Raw genomic sequence first — 14,126 nt, 5'->3', positions numbered from 1 at the left:
TCAAATACCACCAAAAGAAAGCTCTGTTTGTGGGAAAAAAAGGACGTCAATTTCGTTTGGGTACAGCGTCGCACGACCGCGCAATTGTCAGTTAAAGTTGTACAGCGCCGAATCGCAAAAAGTGGCCCAGACGTAAGACAGCAAAATGCTCTAGTGGTAAAGTGGTTAAGGCAGAGAGGTCCAAGGCAAGCCCAATATAAAGAACACTGCTGGAACATCCCATAAGTCTAATCAAAAAGTCTTCCATAAGTAAGACTTTTTGAAGCTGCTGCTGTGGTCAAAAAAAAAATTAACTAGAGAAAGTGACAAAATATAAAAAGGCATTGTGTTGACAAAAAAAAAAAAAAAAAAAGGAAGGAAGGAGGAAGATGATAGTGCTCTTTAGAAAAGGCTAGAAAAAGGTACTTTGAATACAAGTTGACAAGAGAGATTTACATAAGAATATGGTAAACTAGAAACTTACCGCCGCTCTTTCTGGCGATACATGTTTAGACGCTTGATGGTTGCCCGGTCTCTCATGTTGTTGCCTCCAGCACCCTTCAAGCGATCTGTTCTCAGAAACATGAATAAATGTTACTGGCATGCCACAAATCTGACGCATGCCTTCTACACTCTACTGGCAATTTACAAGTATTTTGCTGAAAATGATTAGGTGGAAATACATGAAAATATTTACCACAGCACCTGTGTACCAAGTACTATTTTCCCATCTTTAAAGAAAAAGCATCATCATTACACAGTTTTCCAATCCTTGTGTAATGCCCCAAGGGACCAATTGCATCCTGCTCTGTGGCTGCACTGTGCAGGAAAGGGACATCTTATTTTCTGTTTGTGCAGACTGTAGCTGAAGCCCAATTTTTTGGACGTTCCTATAGGGCAGGGGTCTCCAAACTATGGCCCTCCAGTTGTTCGGGAACTATAGTTCCCATCATGCCTAGTCATGTTTGTGAATTTTAGAGTTTTGCAATGCCTCATGGGACGTGCAGTTCCGCAACAGCTGGAGGCCCGTAGTCTATAGGGAGAGGTACAGAACAGCACTGTAGCAACCGTCCCCTCCTTATTCCCACTGAGCTGGATCCTGTATATTGTATGCTGACTCCACCAGTCCATACCTGCATTTATATAGCATGCACATCTTAGGGCGCTCTTGCCAGCTGGTACCAAAAGGCGCAACTAATGAATAAACTGGTAGCCAGTGTTGTGAATGATAGAGGAGAGCACCATCATTCATAAAAAAAAAAAAAAACACTTACACACACACACACACACACACCAGCTTCTACTCTAATCTCTCAGATGACAGAGCCCAGACCTGCCTGCTATATTGGGGAGAGCAACTAGAGTGGTAGTGTCATTGTGGGCTTATGTTGTGAATGATGGCTCTTGTCTCTGGAACACTGTCATTCACAACACAAGCCTCCAGCTAGTACTGTAGTCTCTCTAGATCATCAAACCTTGGGGTTCTCTGTGCCGCGTTGTCTATCCACTGTTGTATAAGGCCTGGCAGAGTTTGCCCTCCTCCAATGCAACCATTGATCAATGGTTAGCAAAGCAACCATAGGTCAGAGCAGCAAGCGCTCCACGTACTTGGTCCCCTGGGGAAATTCCTTGAGTATTTAAAAACACTCCATCAGGAGCAATCCACTCTGACATAATGCATGACTGACAAGATTGGTTTTCAATACAGCAACCAAGTACCATATTCTGTGGTTAGAAGCCACACAGTGGGCAAACATTTTCACTGTGGGGCCAATGTAACAAAACCCATCACAACTATCTCTGCTTTTAAACACATTAAGGGCACCACCTCTAAGGCTCGGTTCACACATCTGTGATGGCAGACATCGCATGTGATTCGGAGTGCACTGCTCTGAAAATCACATGCGATGTCTGTGCGATTCAAATTCAGCCATACAGATTACCAGTGAAGTGACTAGCCCCAGGTGATACACAGAGATTTAGGGCTCTTTCACACAGGCGTTCCTTTTTTTTTGCCCGATCAGGTCCTTTTTTTTTTTTTTTTTTGTAACGGACACGGATGACACTTGTGTCATCCGATCCGTATGTCCGTTTTTCATCCCATCCGTTTGCGGATGAAAAAAACTGACATAATGCATGTCTATGTAAATACGGATGTCTGCGGATGACACCACTGACATCCGTTTTTGCTTCAGTTCCGTTTTTTGAAAGGAAGAAAAAATAGGGTTCTCCTCCGTTCAAAAAAACTGAACTGAACTGAACTGACAAAAAACGGATGTCAGAGGATGATCATCCGATGACATCCGTATTTACATAGAGATACATTATGTCCGTTTTTCATCCGCAAACGGATGGGATGAAAAACGGACATACGGAACGCCCGTGTGAAAGAGCCCTTAACAAATCATCCTACATAAGTTGTACCGGTTTTATCTGCACCGATCTCTTCTCTACATTTGTTTAACCATTTAAAGGACCAGACCTATTTCTGACTTTTGTTTACAAGTTAAAAATCAGTATTTTTTGCTAGAAAATTACTTAGAACCCCCCCCCCCCCCATCATTATATTTATTTTAAGAAGAAACCCTAGAGAATAAAATGGAAATCGTTGCAATACTTTACACCATATTTGTGCAGCGGTCATACAAATGCAATTTCTTTGTAAAAAATACACTTTTAACTAAAAAATAAGAAAACAGTAAAGCTACCCCGATTTTTTCTAGAATGTTAAAGATAATGTTACGCCGAGTAAAGGGATACCCAACATGTCAAAATTTAAAATTGCGCACGCTGGTAGAATGGCGACAAACTCTGGTACTTAATCTACATATAGGTGACGCTTTAAACATTTCTGCAGGTTATCAGTTTAGAGTTACAGAGTAGGTCTAGTGCAAGAATGACTGCTCTCGTTCTAACGATCGTGGCGATACCTCACGTGCGGTTTGAACACCGTTTACATATGTGGGCACAACTTGTGTAAGCATTCGCTTCTGCGCACGAGCTCGGAGGGACGGGGTGCTTTAAATTTATTTATTTTTTCTTATTTTACACTGTTTTTTATTCCATTTTCAAGGAACGTAAAAATCCCTTGCATTAGAAATAAGCATGGCAGGTCCTCTTTATGACCCCATAACTCACATTTACCCTTTAAAGCAAATAAATAAATAAAATCTGACCCTTTAAGGCTGTTGGGTGGATGTGACATTTGACGTTGTTCCTGTCCAAGGGCATAGAGTCGAGTGGGGTCCATCTTGCCCTCACTTGACTTGCTGCCCATCAGAAGAGGGGATCAGATCATTTTCCCCGCTACCAATTGCTCCGGTAAGCGGGGAAAACGATCAGGAAGAAGCATTTTGGTTTATAGGGTGGACTGGGGTGCTTTCATTTTTTTTTCCCCCCATTGAAAATGTAATTGCCATCACAAGGAGTTAACACCATCCTTGTCTTCCAAGCCCTGTAAAAGGGACTGAGCGGCTGTAGAACAGCTCAAAACACTTTATACTAAGGCCGATGGGTGGCTCTGACACAACCCCGGGATTACGGCTGTAACTGCAGCCATGATCCTGGTAGAACTGCTTCCAGAAACTGTTGGCCAGAAGTTTTGAGAATGAAAAATTTTCACAAACTCTGCTCAGTTTGTATGATGGCAATATGCATATACTCCAGAACGTTATGAAGAGTGATCAGATGAATTTCAGTGTTCCTCTTTGCCATGAAAATGAACTTAATCCCATAAAAACATTTCCACATTTGTGAAGAAGTCTTCAAGGCGCCCAAGAAAGTCCAGCAAGCGCCAGAAGCGTCTCCTACGGTTGATTCTGCTTCGGGGTCGGGACACCACCAGCGCAGAGCTTGCTCAGGAATGGCAGCAGGCAGGTGTGAGTACATCTGCACACACAGTGAGCAGAAGACTTGGAGGATGGCCTGGTGTCAAGAAGGGCAGCAAAGCCACTTCTCCCCAGAAAAAACATCAGGGACTGATATTCTGCAAAAGGTACAGGGTAGAGCTGCACGATCATAAAAAAAAAAAAAATTATATATATATATATATATATATATATATATATATATATATAGCGCAATCTTGATTCATAACCCCCCCCCCACCGCCATCTTAAACCGGTGTTCCGTGAAAAAACCCTACCCATGAAAATTCCCTACTCGCGTCACTTCCGGTGCACCTACGTCATGGAACAGCTGAGCAGCTTACCAGTGCGCATGCTCAAAGCTCCGGAGGGTAGGGAATTTTCACAGGGTAGTGTTTTGTAACGTTATATCACATCAGCTGTTGCTGCGGGTACATTAAATCATCTCCGCTCCTACCCCTGTGACTTCCCTGATCTCGGCTACTAAATGTAAAAGCGGCAGCGTGTCTATGAAAATATAAATCACGGAGCCATGATCTCCGTGATTTATATTTTCATACACCCGCCACTTTTACATTTAGGAGCCCAGATCAGGGAAGTCACAGGGGTAGGAGCGGAGATGATTTAATGTACCCGCAGCAACAGCTGATGTGGTGTAACGTTACAAAACACTACCCCGTGAAAATTCCCTACCCTCCGGAGCTGTGAGCATGCGCAGTGGTAAGCTGCTCAGCTGTTCCATGACGTATGTGAACAGGAAATGACGAGGGTAGGGAATTTTGACGAGGTATGGTTTTTTAACGTTACACCGGCATGTCCTCGATTCTTACAAAGCTGTTCTCAGCTCACTGACAGCTGTCAAAAAAAAGCCTCCAGCAAATGTTTATCAGCATTGTTAAGGCTGCAAGATAAACACAATGCTTTACAATGTATCATTTTGTTCTTTTAAATCAAATAAACCAACTTCCGTCTGTAAGTGAGGGCAGTTTAACCACTATAGCCCCGGAGGATTTGGCTGCTCAAAGACCAGGCCCTATTTTGCGATTCGGCACTGCGTGAATTTAACGGACAATTGCGCGGTCATTCGACACTGTACCCAAATGAAATTGACGTCCTTTTTTTCCCCACAAACAGAACCTTTTGGTGCCATTTGATCACCTGTGCGATTTTTATTTTTTGCGCTATAAAAAAAAAAGCGACAATTTTGAAAAAACAACAATATTTTTCAAATTTTCTTATATGAAATACTCAAAAAAAAAAATAAAATAAAAAAAATGTAAAAAATCTAAATTTAACATTTAAGGCCAATTTGTTTTCTGCTACATATTTTTGGTAAAAATCGCAATAAGCGTATTTTGATTGGTTTGCGCAAAAGCTATTGCATTTACTAACTACCGGAAAGATTTGTAATTTTATTTTTTTACCTAGTAATGGCGGCGATCTGCGATTTTTTTTTTGCGGGACTGACATTGCGGCGGACAGATCGGACCCCTGACTGACATTTTTGACACTTTTGGGAGTACCAGTGACATTACTACAGTAATCAGTGCTATAAATATGCACTGTTACTGTAAAAATGACACTGACAGCGAGGGGGGTTAACTTTACTGGTGATCAAGGGGTTAAGTGTGTCCCTAGGGGCGTGGCTAGTGAAGTAACCACAGAGACATGCGATCCTGCTATATAGCCTCTGTGCTTACTTCAGGGAGAATGACAGATGGCTGTGTTTACATCAGCCGTCTGTTTTTCTCCCTCTGCTGCGGGAGATCGCGAGTGGCCGGCGCGGGTCACACGCGCTGGCTCCCCAGCCAGGGAACAAGCGGGGGCACGCCGCGCGCTCACCCCCTACAGTCTCGTGGGCGAGCGAAATAGGGCTACGGGCTACGTCGCTTTGCCTGTTAGCGGCAGAGTGCCGCAGTAAATGTACGGTGGGCGGGGCGGAAGTGGTTAAAGAGGAAGTAAACTCTGGACAAAAAAAACCTGAAAGACAAAGGCATAATGAGCTAGTATGCATCGCATACTAGCTCATTATGAAACACTTCCCTTAGAACGAAGTCCCCGCAGTGCCGCCCGCACAGCGACAGGACAGCAGACATGTTCGGCTGTCCCGCTATCTGGTTCGCGTTGGTCGGAGGTGCGATTTCATCACTCCCGCACATGCGCGCGGGAGCCCCTGGTCATGACACAGGGCTCTGAAGAAACGGCACGGGTGATTGTTGCTTCAGAGCGCATGCGCCGATGACGTAATCGGCTGTATTAACAGTAAATATTTCCTAAACAAGTTTAGGAGATATTTACAGTACCTATAGGTAAGCCTTACCTATAGGTACAACTTCCAAGAGAGGGTTTACAACCTCTTGTGGTTGAATCCACAAAAAAAAAAAAAAAAACCCGCAGGACAATGGCATAATGTGCTAATATGCTTCGCATACTAGCATATTATGAAATACCTTAGAACGAAGCCCCGACATGGTCGCCCAGACACCGCTGACCTGTTCCCTCTGCGTCTCTTCCGGGTTCGGCAGCTCCGATGCTGTAACGTCACTCAGAGTTTACTTTCCGGCAAGGAGCTCTAAAGGTCCGGCAAGATACGCCAGACCTTCAGAGCGCATGCGCAGCTGGTGTCAGCAGCTGCATGCAGGGTGAATATCTCCTAAACAGTGCAGGTTTAGGAGATATTAATTTTACCTACAGGTAAGCCTTATTATAGGCTTACCTGTAGGTAAAAGTTAAAAAGCGGAGTATACTACCGCTTTACAGGCTATACCTTTTTCTGACACTTCTTGCTTACAAGTTAAAATCAGTCTTTTTTGCTAGAAAATTACTTAGAACCCCAAAATATATATATATACACACACCGTATAACACTTTAGGAGGAAAAAGCAGCAGTGCGTGTTATACGCCGATATGGGGAAAAAAAAATAAAGTCCAGGAAGCAGCGCCGAGATGTAGAAGGGGGCGGGCGGGGCAGAGGAGAAGGACGGACGCGCTGTCATCGGAAGTCCCGCCTCCTATGCCAACATCTATCATAGGCGCCGGGACTTCAGATGACAGCGCGGTCGTCCTTCCTTCTCCTCAGTCCCGCCCGCCCCCTTCTACATCTCGGCGCTGCTTCCTGGACTTTTAAAAAGTGATCGATATAGAATCAAATGGCGCTGGCGAGGCTGCAACTACTGGCACTGCGCTGGCGAGGCTGCAACTACTGGCACTACGCTGGCGAGGCGGCTGCATTCGTGGGAACTGCGCTGGCGAGGAGGCTGCATTCGTGGGAACTGCGCTGGCGAGGAGGCTGCATTCGTGGGAACTGCGCTGGCGAGGAGGCTGCATTCGTGGGCACTGCTGAGACTGCATTTGATTAAAAAAAAAAAAAAAATGTTCTGAGTTCAAAGCCATTTTAAATTTCAGCTTTTTTCCTGAAATTTCTCTCCTAAAATTTAGGTGCGTGTTATACACCGATAAATACGGTAAGACTCTGGTCCGGCCTCATCTGGAGCATGCTGTCCAGTTCTGGGCACCGGTCCTCAGGAAGGATGTGCTGGAACTGGAGAAAGTCCAGAGAAGGGCAACAAAGATAATTAGGGGAATGGAGGACATCAGCTATGAGGAAAGACTACAAGCACTGAACTTATTCTCTCTGGAGAAGAGACAATTGAGGGGGGATATGATATCAATGTACAAATACTGTACTGAAAACCCTAGCATATGGAAAAACCTATTCAGAGAAAGGAGATACAATAAGACACGTGGCCACTCACTAAAACTAGAGGAAAGGTGGTTTAACCTTAAAATGCGCAGGGGGTTCTTCACTGTGAGAGCAGTAAGGATGTGGAATTCTCGAAAACTGAAACCGAAAAGGACAGTGCCTTTGTATTCTCTCCCCATCTCTCTCTTCCAGACAGAATTTTTGTTTTTGCCACTGCTGAGACTAGTCCCTCTCTAGCATCCCCTCATTTTATCCAATATCTCTCTTTTGTTCCCCACTCTTCTCTAACAGCACTCTGCTCTCTTACTCTAGCAGTCACTTACTTCTGTAACTCTGTTAACTTTCTATTCTTTTATTGCCCTCAAACTCCTTGTGTCCCCTTTTGGCATACACCAGATCCTTTAGTAACAATTATCTGCTGGCACTCACTTACAGTAAGAGGAAGAACGTCCTCGGTCGGGTCCGGAGCTGAGCAACAGTTGGCTGGTGTGCTAAGGCTGAGAGCGCTGGTCTGAGACTGCGAGGGTGGGGCACAGCTCTAGAAGAAGCCACCACCCAGGCATGCGCCACCCACGCTACGTCGGGACTGGACAGGCACAGGCCAGTCCCCGCCATTTTTGCCCAATCACAGGGCGCCCGCTGGCCACCCTGAGCCTGAAGATGGCGGCTGGAGCAGGGAGACACCATTAGGGAAAATAAAGGTTAGACGGCCCCTCCAGCCTCCCCTACTGGCCGGGATAAGTCCCGGCAGAGTAACTTACCCGGGACAAGGTCCTATTTGGCAGGACTGTCCCATCAAAAACGGGACAAGGTCCTATTTGGCAGGACTGTCCCATCAAAAACGGGACAGTTGGCTGCTATGATTTCGGCATACATGACCCGTTTCCGGCTGAAATGGTATGGGCCCATTTTTGGCAGAAAATTTAGGTTGCCGAAATTTCGGTGCGCCACTAGTAAAATTAGCCCAATTTTTTTGTATAATGTAAAAGATGATGTTACGCCAAGAATCACGATCTTAATTCTAAGCAAAAAAATTGTGATACTTATTTTATCAAGAATCGTGCATCTCTAGTACAAGGATTGGACTGCTGAGGATTGGGGTAAAGTGATTTCCTCTGATGAATCCCCTTTCCGATTGTTTGGGGTATCCGGAAGGATCCTTGTCCAGAGAAGAAAAAAGTTAAGCGCTACCATCAGTCCTGTTTCATGCCAACAGTAACGCATCCATTCGTGTGCGGGGTTGCTCCGCAGTCAAAGGAATGGGCTCACTCACAAATTTGCCTAAGAACTCAACCATGAATAAAGAATGGCACAAAAACATCCTTCAAGAGCAACTTCTCCAAACCATCCAAGAAATGTTTGGTGACGAACAATGCCATTTCCAGCACGATGGAGCACTTTTCCATAAGGCAGAAGCAATATTCAGGTGGCTTTAGGATCAAAGCTTTGAAATGTTGGGTCCATGACCAGGAAACTCCCTAGATCTTAAAAAACCCCACAAATTCTAACAAACTTGAAGCATTATTTATGCAAGAATGGGTTGCCATCAGTCAGAATGTGACCCAGAAGTTGATTGACAGCCTGTCAGGGTGAATGGCAGAGGTCTTGAAAAAGAAGGGTCAACATTGCAAACATTGACTCTTTGCATGTAATTGTCAATAAAAGCCTTTGACACTTATGAAATGCTCATAATTATACTTCACTATACCATAGTAACAACTAACAAAAAGATTTAAAAACAATGAAGCAGCAGACTTTGGGAAAATTATATTTATGCCATTCCCAAAACTGTTGGCCACAGCTGTATACTTGTACACTGGATGAGAAGCGGTTCAAGTTCAGGATTTACACAGCTTATCTGAGCTTCCAGATAGGGGCAGGGATCCGATTTCACAATGCAGAGCTCAAAGAGAAAAGCTGAGTGTAATCTGAGACCCGAGTGGATGGAAGGAACACTTCACTCTACACATTCTTTTATAGGTATTTGAAGCTGGCTAGATCTCCACTTGGAAGATTAACCCTCTATGTGCCCTGGTGAACATTGGCACAGAAATAGAAAGCGAGGAGAAATCAGTCACTGGAACAAAAGGCGAGGGAGAACTTTTCAATAGCGATACCTGTTCCTAAGACAACTCTCTAGCTGACCATAAATGGACAAATCTCAGCCGGCTCAGCAGGGTTTGATTAGTCTATGGGAAGGCTGGTTGCATTCAAGTCGATCTATCAAACCAATTTCAGAACAACCATCCTGTTTGATTATTTTTCACATGCGATTACTGCCAGCAGCTATAGCCGCTAGCAGTAGTCATTGTGACCACAGAAGGGCTTTGGGAGTGATTCCCCATGCAACACTTAGTGCCGGTTCACACTTCTGCGATGCGGGAACGCTGCGAATATGCAGCGTGATCCCGCATCGCATCCGCACGTCTGGCAGTTCACACTGCCATATGCGATACGCAGGGGGTGTCAATTAAAAGTTAACGACACCCCCAGTTGCGATCGCATATCGTAGTGCGATCTGCAAGTATGCACAGAATCCGATCGCACTAGTGTGAACCACTGTGCGATCCGATTCTAGTGCGGCTCAAAAAAAGCCTCATGTGCGTGTTTGGTGCGGATACAGTGCAAATTCAGCCATACAAAGTGTATGGCTGAACTCGCATCCGCACTGCTCCTAATTACATGCGATCTCCGCAAACGTGGAAGTGTGAACCGGCACTTACTGTTTCCTCCAATTTCCTGTTACGCTTCTGGAACAAGAAAGTGTGCAAACGGCAAAACGTCAAAATGTCCTATGAGCTACATTGCCATGTATAGGGCAGCCCATTGACATCACCCACAAGAAGCTTTATTCTAGATTGTAAGCTCTAACGAGCAGGGCCCTCTAGTTCCTCCTGTTTTAAACTGTAATGTAACTGTATTGTCTTCCCTCACATTGTAAAGCGCTGCGCAAACTGTTGGCGCTATATAAATCCTGTATAATAATAATAATTGGAGGCTGCGCAAACAGAACATGGTTATGCATTAGTGTCCTGTCTGAGCAGAAGGGATGGGCTCATGCGTATTTGGATCGTAATGCCAACCCACCTGAGCAATCCCTCCAGGAAGCCATCACAGCACACTGCCAATCATGAGCAGCCTAGTTAAAGCGGAGTTCCATCCAAAAGTGGAACTTCGGCTCATTTGCTTTCTCCCCCCTCCGGTGCCACATTTGGCACTTCCAGGAGAAGGCGCAGTGGCGCTGTCCCTCAGAAGTTTGGCCCCCTCCTCCTTCCCCAGAGCCAATCCGAATGCACAGCGCGCTTCACGTATGCGCATTAGGGACCAGCCCTTGAAGCCGTAAGGCTTAACTACTGGGTTCCCTCACTGGCAATGGTGGCGGCAGCCCCAGACAGCCGATAAAAACCTCAGCTGCGGTGCCGACATCGCTGGATTTCGGGACAGGTAAGTGTCCTAATATTAAAAGTCAGCACCTACAGTATGTGTAGCTGCTGACTATTAATTTTTGGAGGGGGGGAGGCTGGAACACCGCTTTAAGACAGCTGCAAAGACCTGGAAATGCCTCACTGTATGACTGGCGTTGTGCATTCTTGGCTTCCTGGTGGCATTGCTCAGCTGGGTTGAGACTATAATCCGAACACACCTGAGCTCAACCCTACTGAGCAGTTTCCAATAAAGTTTCATGTGGAAAATGTGACTGATACCAGCAGTGTGTGACCCTCCTTTTTAACTGCCATAGAATTACCTTCTCATAAGAATAATGAGCTGATGTCCAGAGCAGTGCTTCTCAACCTTTTTTCAGCCAAGGCACACTTAACCACTTTACCAATGAGTACTTGAATAGTACTGCAGCAAAGTGGCACGATCCCGTCTGACGACGTAGACCTACGTCGCCAGACTCCTCCCCTGTAGGCGGCGCTCGCGCGCCGCCAGAGGCGCGCTCCCGCTGTTTTCAGTCACAGCGGGAGTCGGGCCAGGGGAGGAGCAGCGGCAATCGCCGCTGCTCTGCCCCGATCGTCGGGGATCTAGTGTGGAGATCCGCTCGCCTGTGTAAACACAAGCGGGCGGATCTCCTCAGTGACAGGGAGTGACAGATCGGAGTGTTTAGCATAGCTGGACATCTGATCTGTCCCTGTCTCACACAGTCACCTCCCCCCCCCACACGTCAGTAAGCACCAGGCATACATTAACCCCTCCCTCTCCAATAAAATTAACCCCTTCCCTGCCAGTGTCATTTTTACAGTAACAGTGCATATATATAGCACTGATTACTGCAGTAATGTCTCTGGTACCCCCAAAAGTGTCAAAAATGTCAGTCAAGGGTCCGATCTGTCCGCCGCAATGTCGCAGTCGCGCAAAAAAAAAAAAAAAAAAAAATCGCAGATCGCCGCCATTACTCGTTGACATAAATGACAAATCTTTCCCTTTGTTAGTAAACGCAATAACTTTTGCGAAAACCAATCAAAATACGCTTATTGCGATTTTTTTTACCAAACATGGGTAGCAGAAAACAATTTGGCCAAAAATTTAAAAAAAAATTGGTTTTTACATCTTTTTTGGGGGGAATTTCATATAAAAAAATGTTAAAAATATTGTTATTTTTTCAAAATAAACGCTCTTTTTTTGTTTATAGCGCAAAAAGTAAAAAAATCGCACAGGTGATCAAATACCACCAAAATAAAGCTCTGTTTGTGGGGAAAAAAAGGACGTCAATTTCGTTTGGGTACAGCGTCGCACGACCGCGCAATTGTCAGTTAAAGTCGTACTGCGCCGAATCGCAAAAAGTGGCCCAGACGTAAGACAGCAAAATGCTCTAGTGGTAAAGTGGTTAAAGAGGTTGTAAACCCATACAACCTGTAAGAGAAACACATAATGAGCTAGTATGCATCGCATACTAGCTCATTATGAAATACTTACCTTAGAACGACGAGCCCCCGCCGTGCCGCCTGCTTACCTGTATGACGGGCGACATGTCCAGTCGCCCGTCTTCCAGGATCGCGGCATCCGGCCATCTGGTTGGCCGGAGCCGCGGTGACGTCACTCCAGCGCACGCGCGGGAGCCAACAGTCACGGCACGGGACTCTGAAGAAACGGCACGAGCGGCCGTTCCTTCACAGCGCATGCGCCAGTGATGTCACTGGCTGCATGTAAGGTAAATATCTCCTAAACGGTGCATGTTTAGGAGATATTTACAGCACCTATAGGTAAGCCTTAATATAGGCTTAGCTATAGGTAAAAGTGTCAGAGGAGGGTTTACTTCCTCTTTAAAAATTCTGCACAATCTTGATGCACCCCATTCTAAAATGTAAAAAACAAAACTAAGGGCCCGTTCACAGGGATTGGATTCTCCATGCACCTCTATGGAGGAGTGGATATCAATGGTGACATGTCCGCTGACACCCGCTGCTCTCTCCGATCCCATCCGTGAAATCCAGATGGATGGAAACCCTATTTTCCATCCATCTGGAGGATCGGATAGGATGAAAACAGACAGGCATTCCTTTTTCACTTGATCTCCCGTAAAGGAGAGCGGGGATCTGACAGCTCCGTCTCTGCAAAGTAAGTGGAGACAGAGCTGTCATACGCCTGATCAGCTGGGATCGGTGGATCGATCCCCGCTGAGCAAAACGGAATCTGCCGGGCGGAAAGCCTGTGTTGGAGGACCCTAATCGTTTTACCGCATGGTGCCCAAAGTTATAATGCTGCACACTAAAAACTTCTGGATTTGAGTAACAAAAAGGCTTTTCATTTTTGTGCAATTTGTGGCAATTTTTCGGCATTTTGCCAAGGCACCCCTGAAGAATCCAAAAGGCGCTCCCTGGTTAAAAAAGTCTGATCCAGAGCAACCTTGTTCCAGATCGTTCCAGAAGTGTTTTCATGTAAAATCAACCAATGTCTCCCCCTGAGGGCAGCTCACACATGTTCCTATTCCTCATATAAACACAACTTCTTCTGGGCACCCTCACCATATCAGTGCCTAGAACTAATACATTGCTCCCCTTTAACCATGGCCAGCAGGATGTGAGCTCAGTGACAATAGTGAGGTGTCCTATGAAGAGGGTTAAACCCACCATGCCTGCTCCCAGTGTCACTCACAACACGTTTCCTCTCCCCCCCCTGGACTCACACACCTGGGTTAGAGCTGGAGGTGGACGGGTTGATGGTGCTCCGTCCCTTAAACTGTGGCTTCACCATCCTGGCGGTCCTCTCCGGTCCCTCACACCGGTACAAAGCTCCGAACCTGATGGAAATTCACACGCGGATACGTGGAGGCAGCCTCAGCTGTTTACAGGCCGCACTAAAGAGACCGAGCTACCACAAAGCATTCCGGGTAATCACATGATAACCAGGAAACTTCGGCCGCCATGTTTGATTTGGGCAAGTTGCCCTTCTGTAATGTGAACGGGGAACAATTGAACAGTTGGAACACGCCTTAGCAGTGTTTTTTTATTTATTTATTTATTTTTGTTCAGTGTTTGTCAATTTGGACAAGTTTTCCCTTCCTTAGGCAGCAATTTGTATAAATATATTGTAAATATATCATACTACTGTAGTTAATGTGTTTTTATCATGGACTG

General features: G+C 45.6%; 1 protein-coding gene across 1 annotated transcript in view; it reads right to left on the bottom strand.

The window, feature by feature from the left end:
- GNL2 (G protein nucleolar 2) overlaps nt 1-13,875 on the bottom strand; it is a 75,444-nt gene extending 61,569 nt beyond the window's left edge. Inside the window, exons 1-2 of the mRNA XM_082244652.1 lie at nt 13,680-13,875; nt 464-548 (exon numbers count right to left, since the gene is read on the bottom strand). Of these exons, the coding sequence (XP_082100778.1) occupies nt 464-548; nt 13,680-13,743 (149 nt within the window). The 5' untranslated portion in view covers nt 13,744-13,875. The remainder of the gene's footprint in view (nt 1-463; nt 549-13,679) is intronic.
- Nucleotides 13,876-14,126: the final 251 nt, after the last annotated feature.

The sequence above is a fragment of the Pelophylax lessonae genome (assembly GCF_965119305.1).
Source record: "Pelophylax lessonae genome assembly, chromosome: 2".
Taxonomy (NCBI): Eukaryota; Metazoa; Chordata; class Amphibia; order Anura; family Ranidae; genus Pelophylax; species Pelophylax lessonae.
This window is presented reverse-complemented; position numbering and strand designations above follow the sequence as displayed.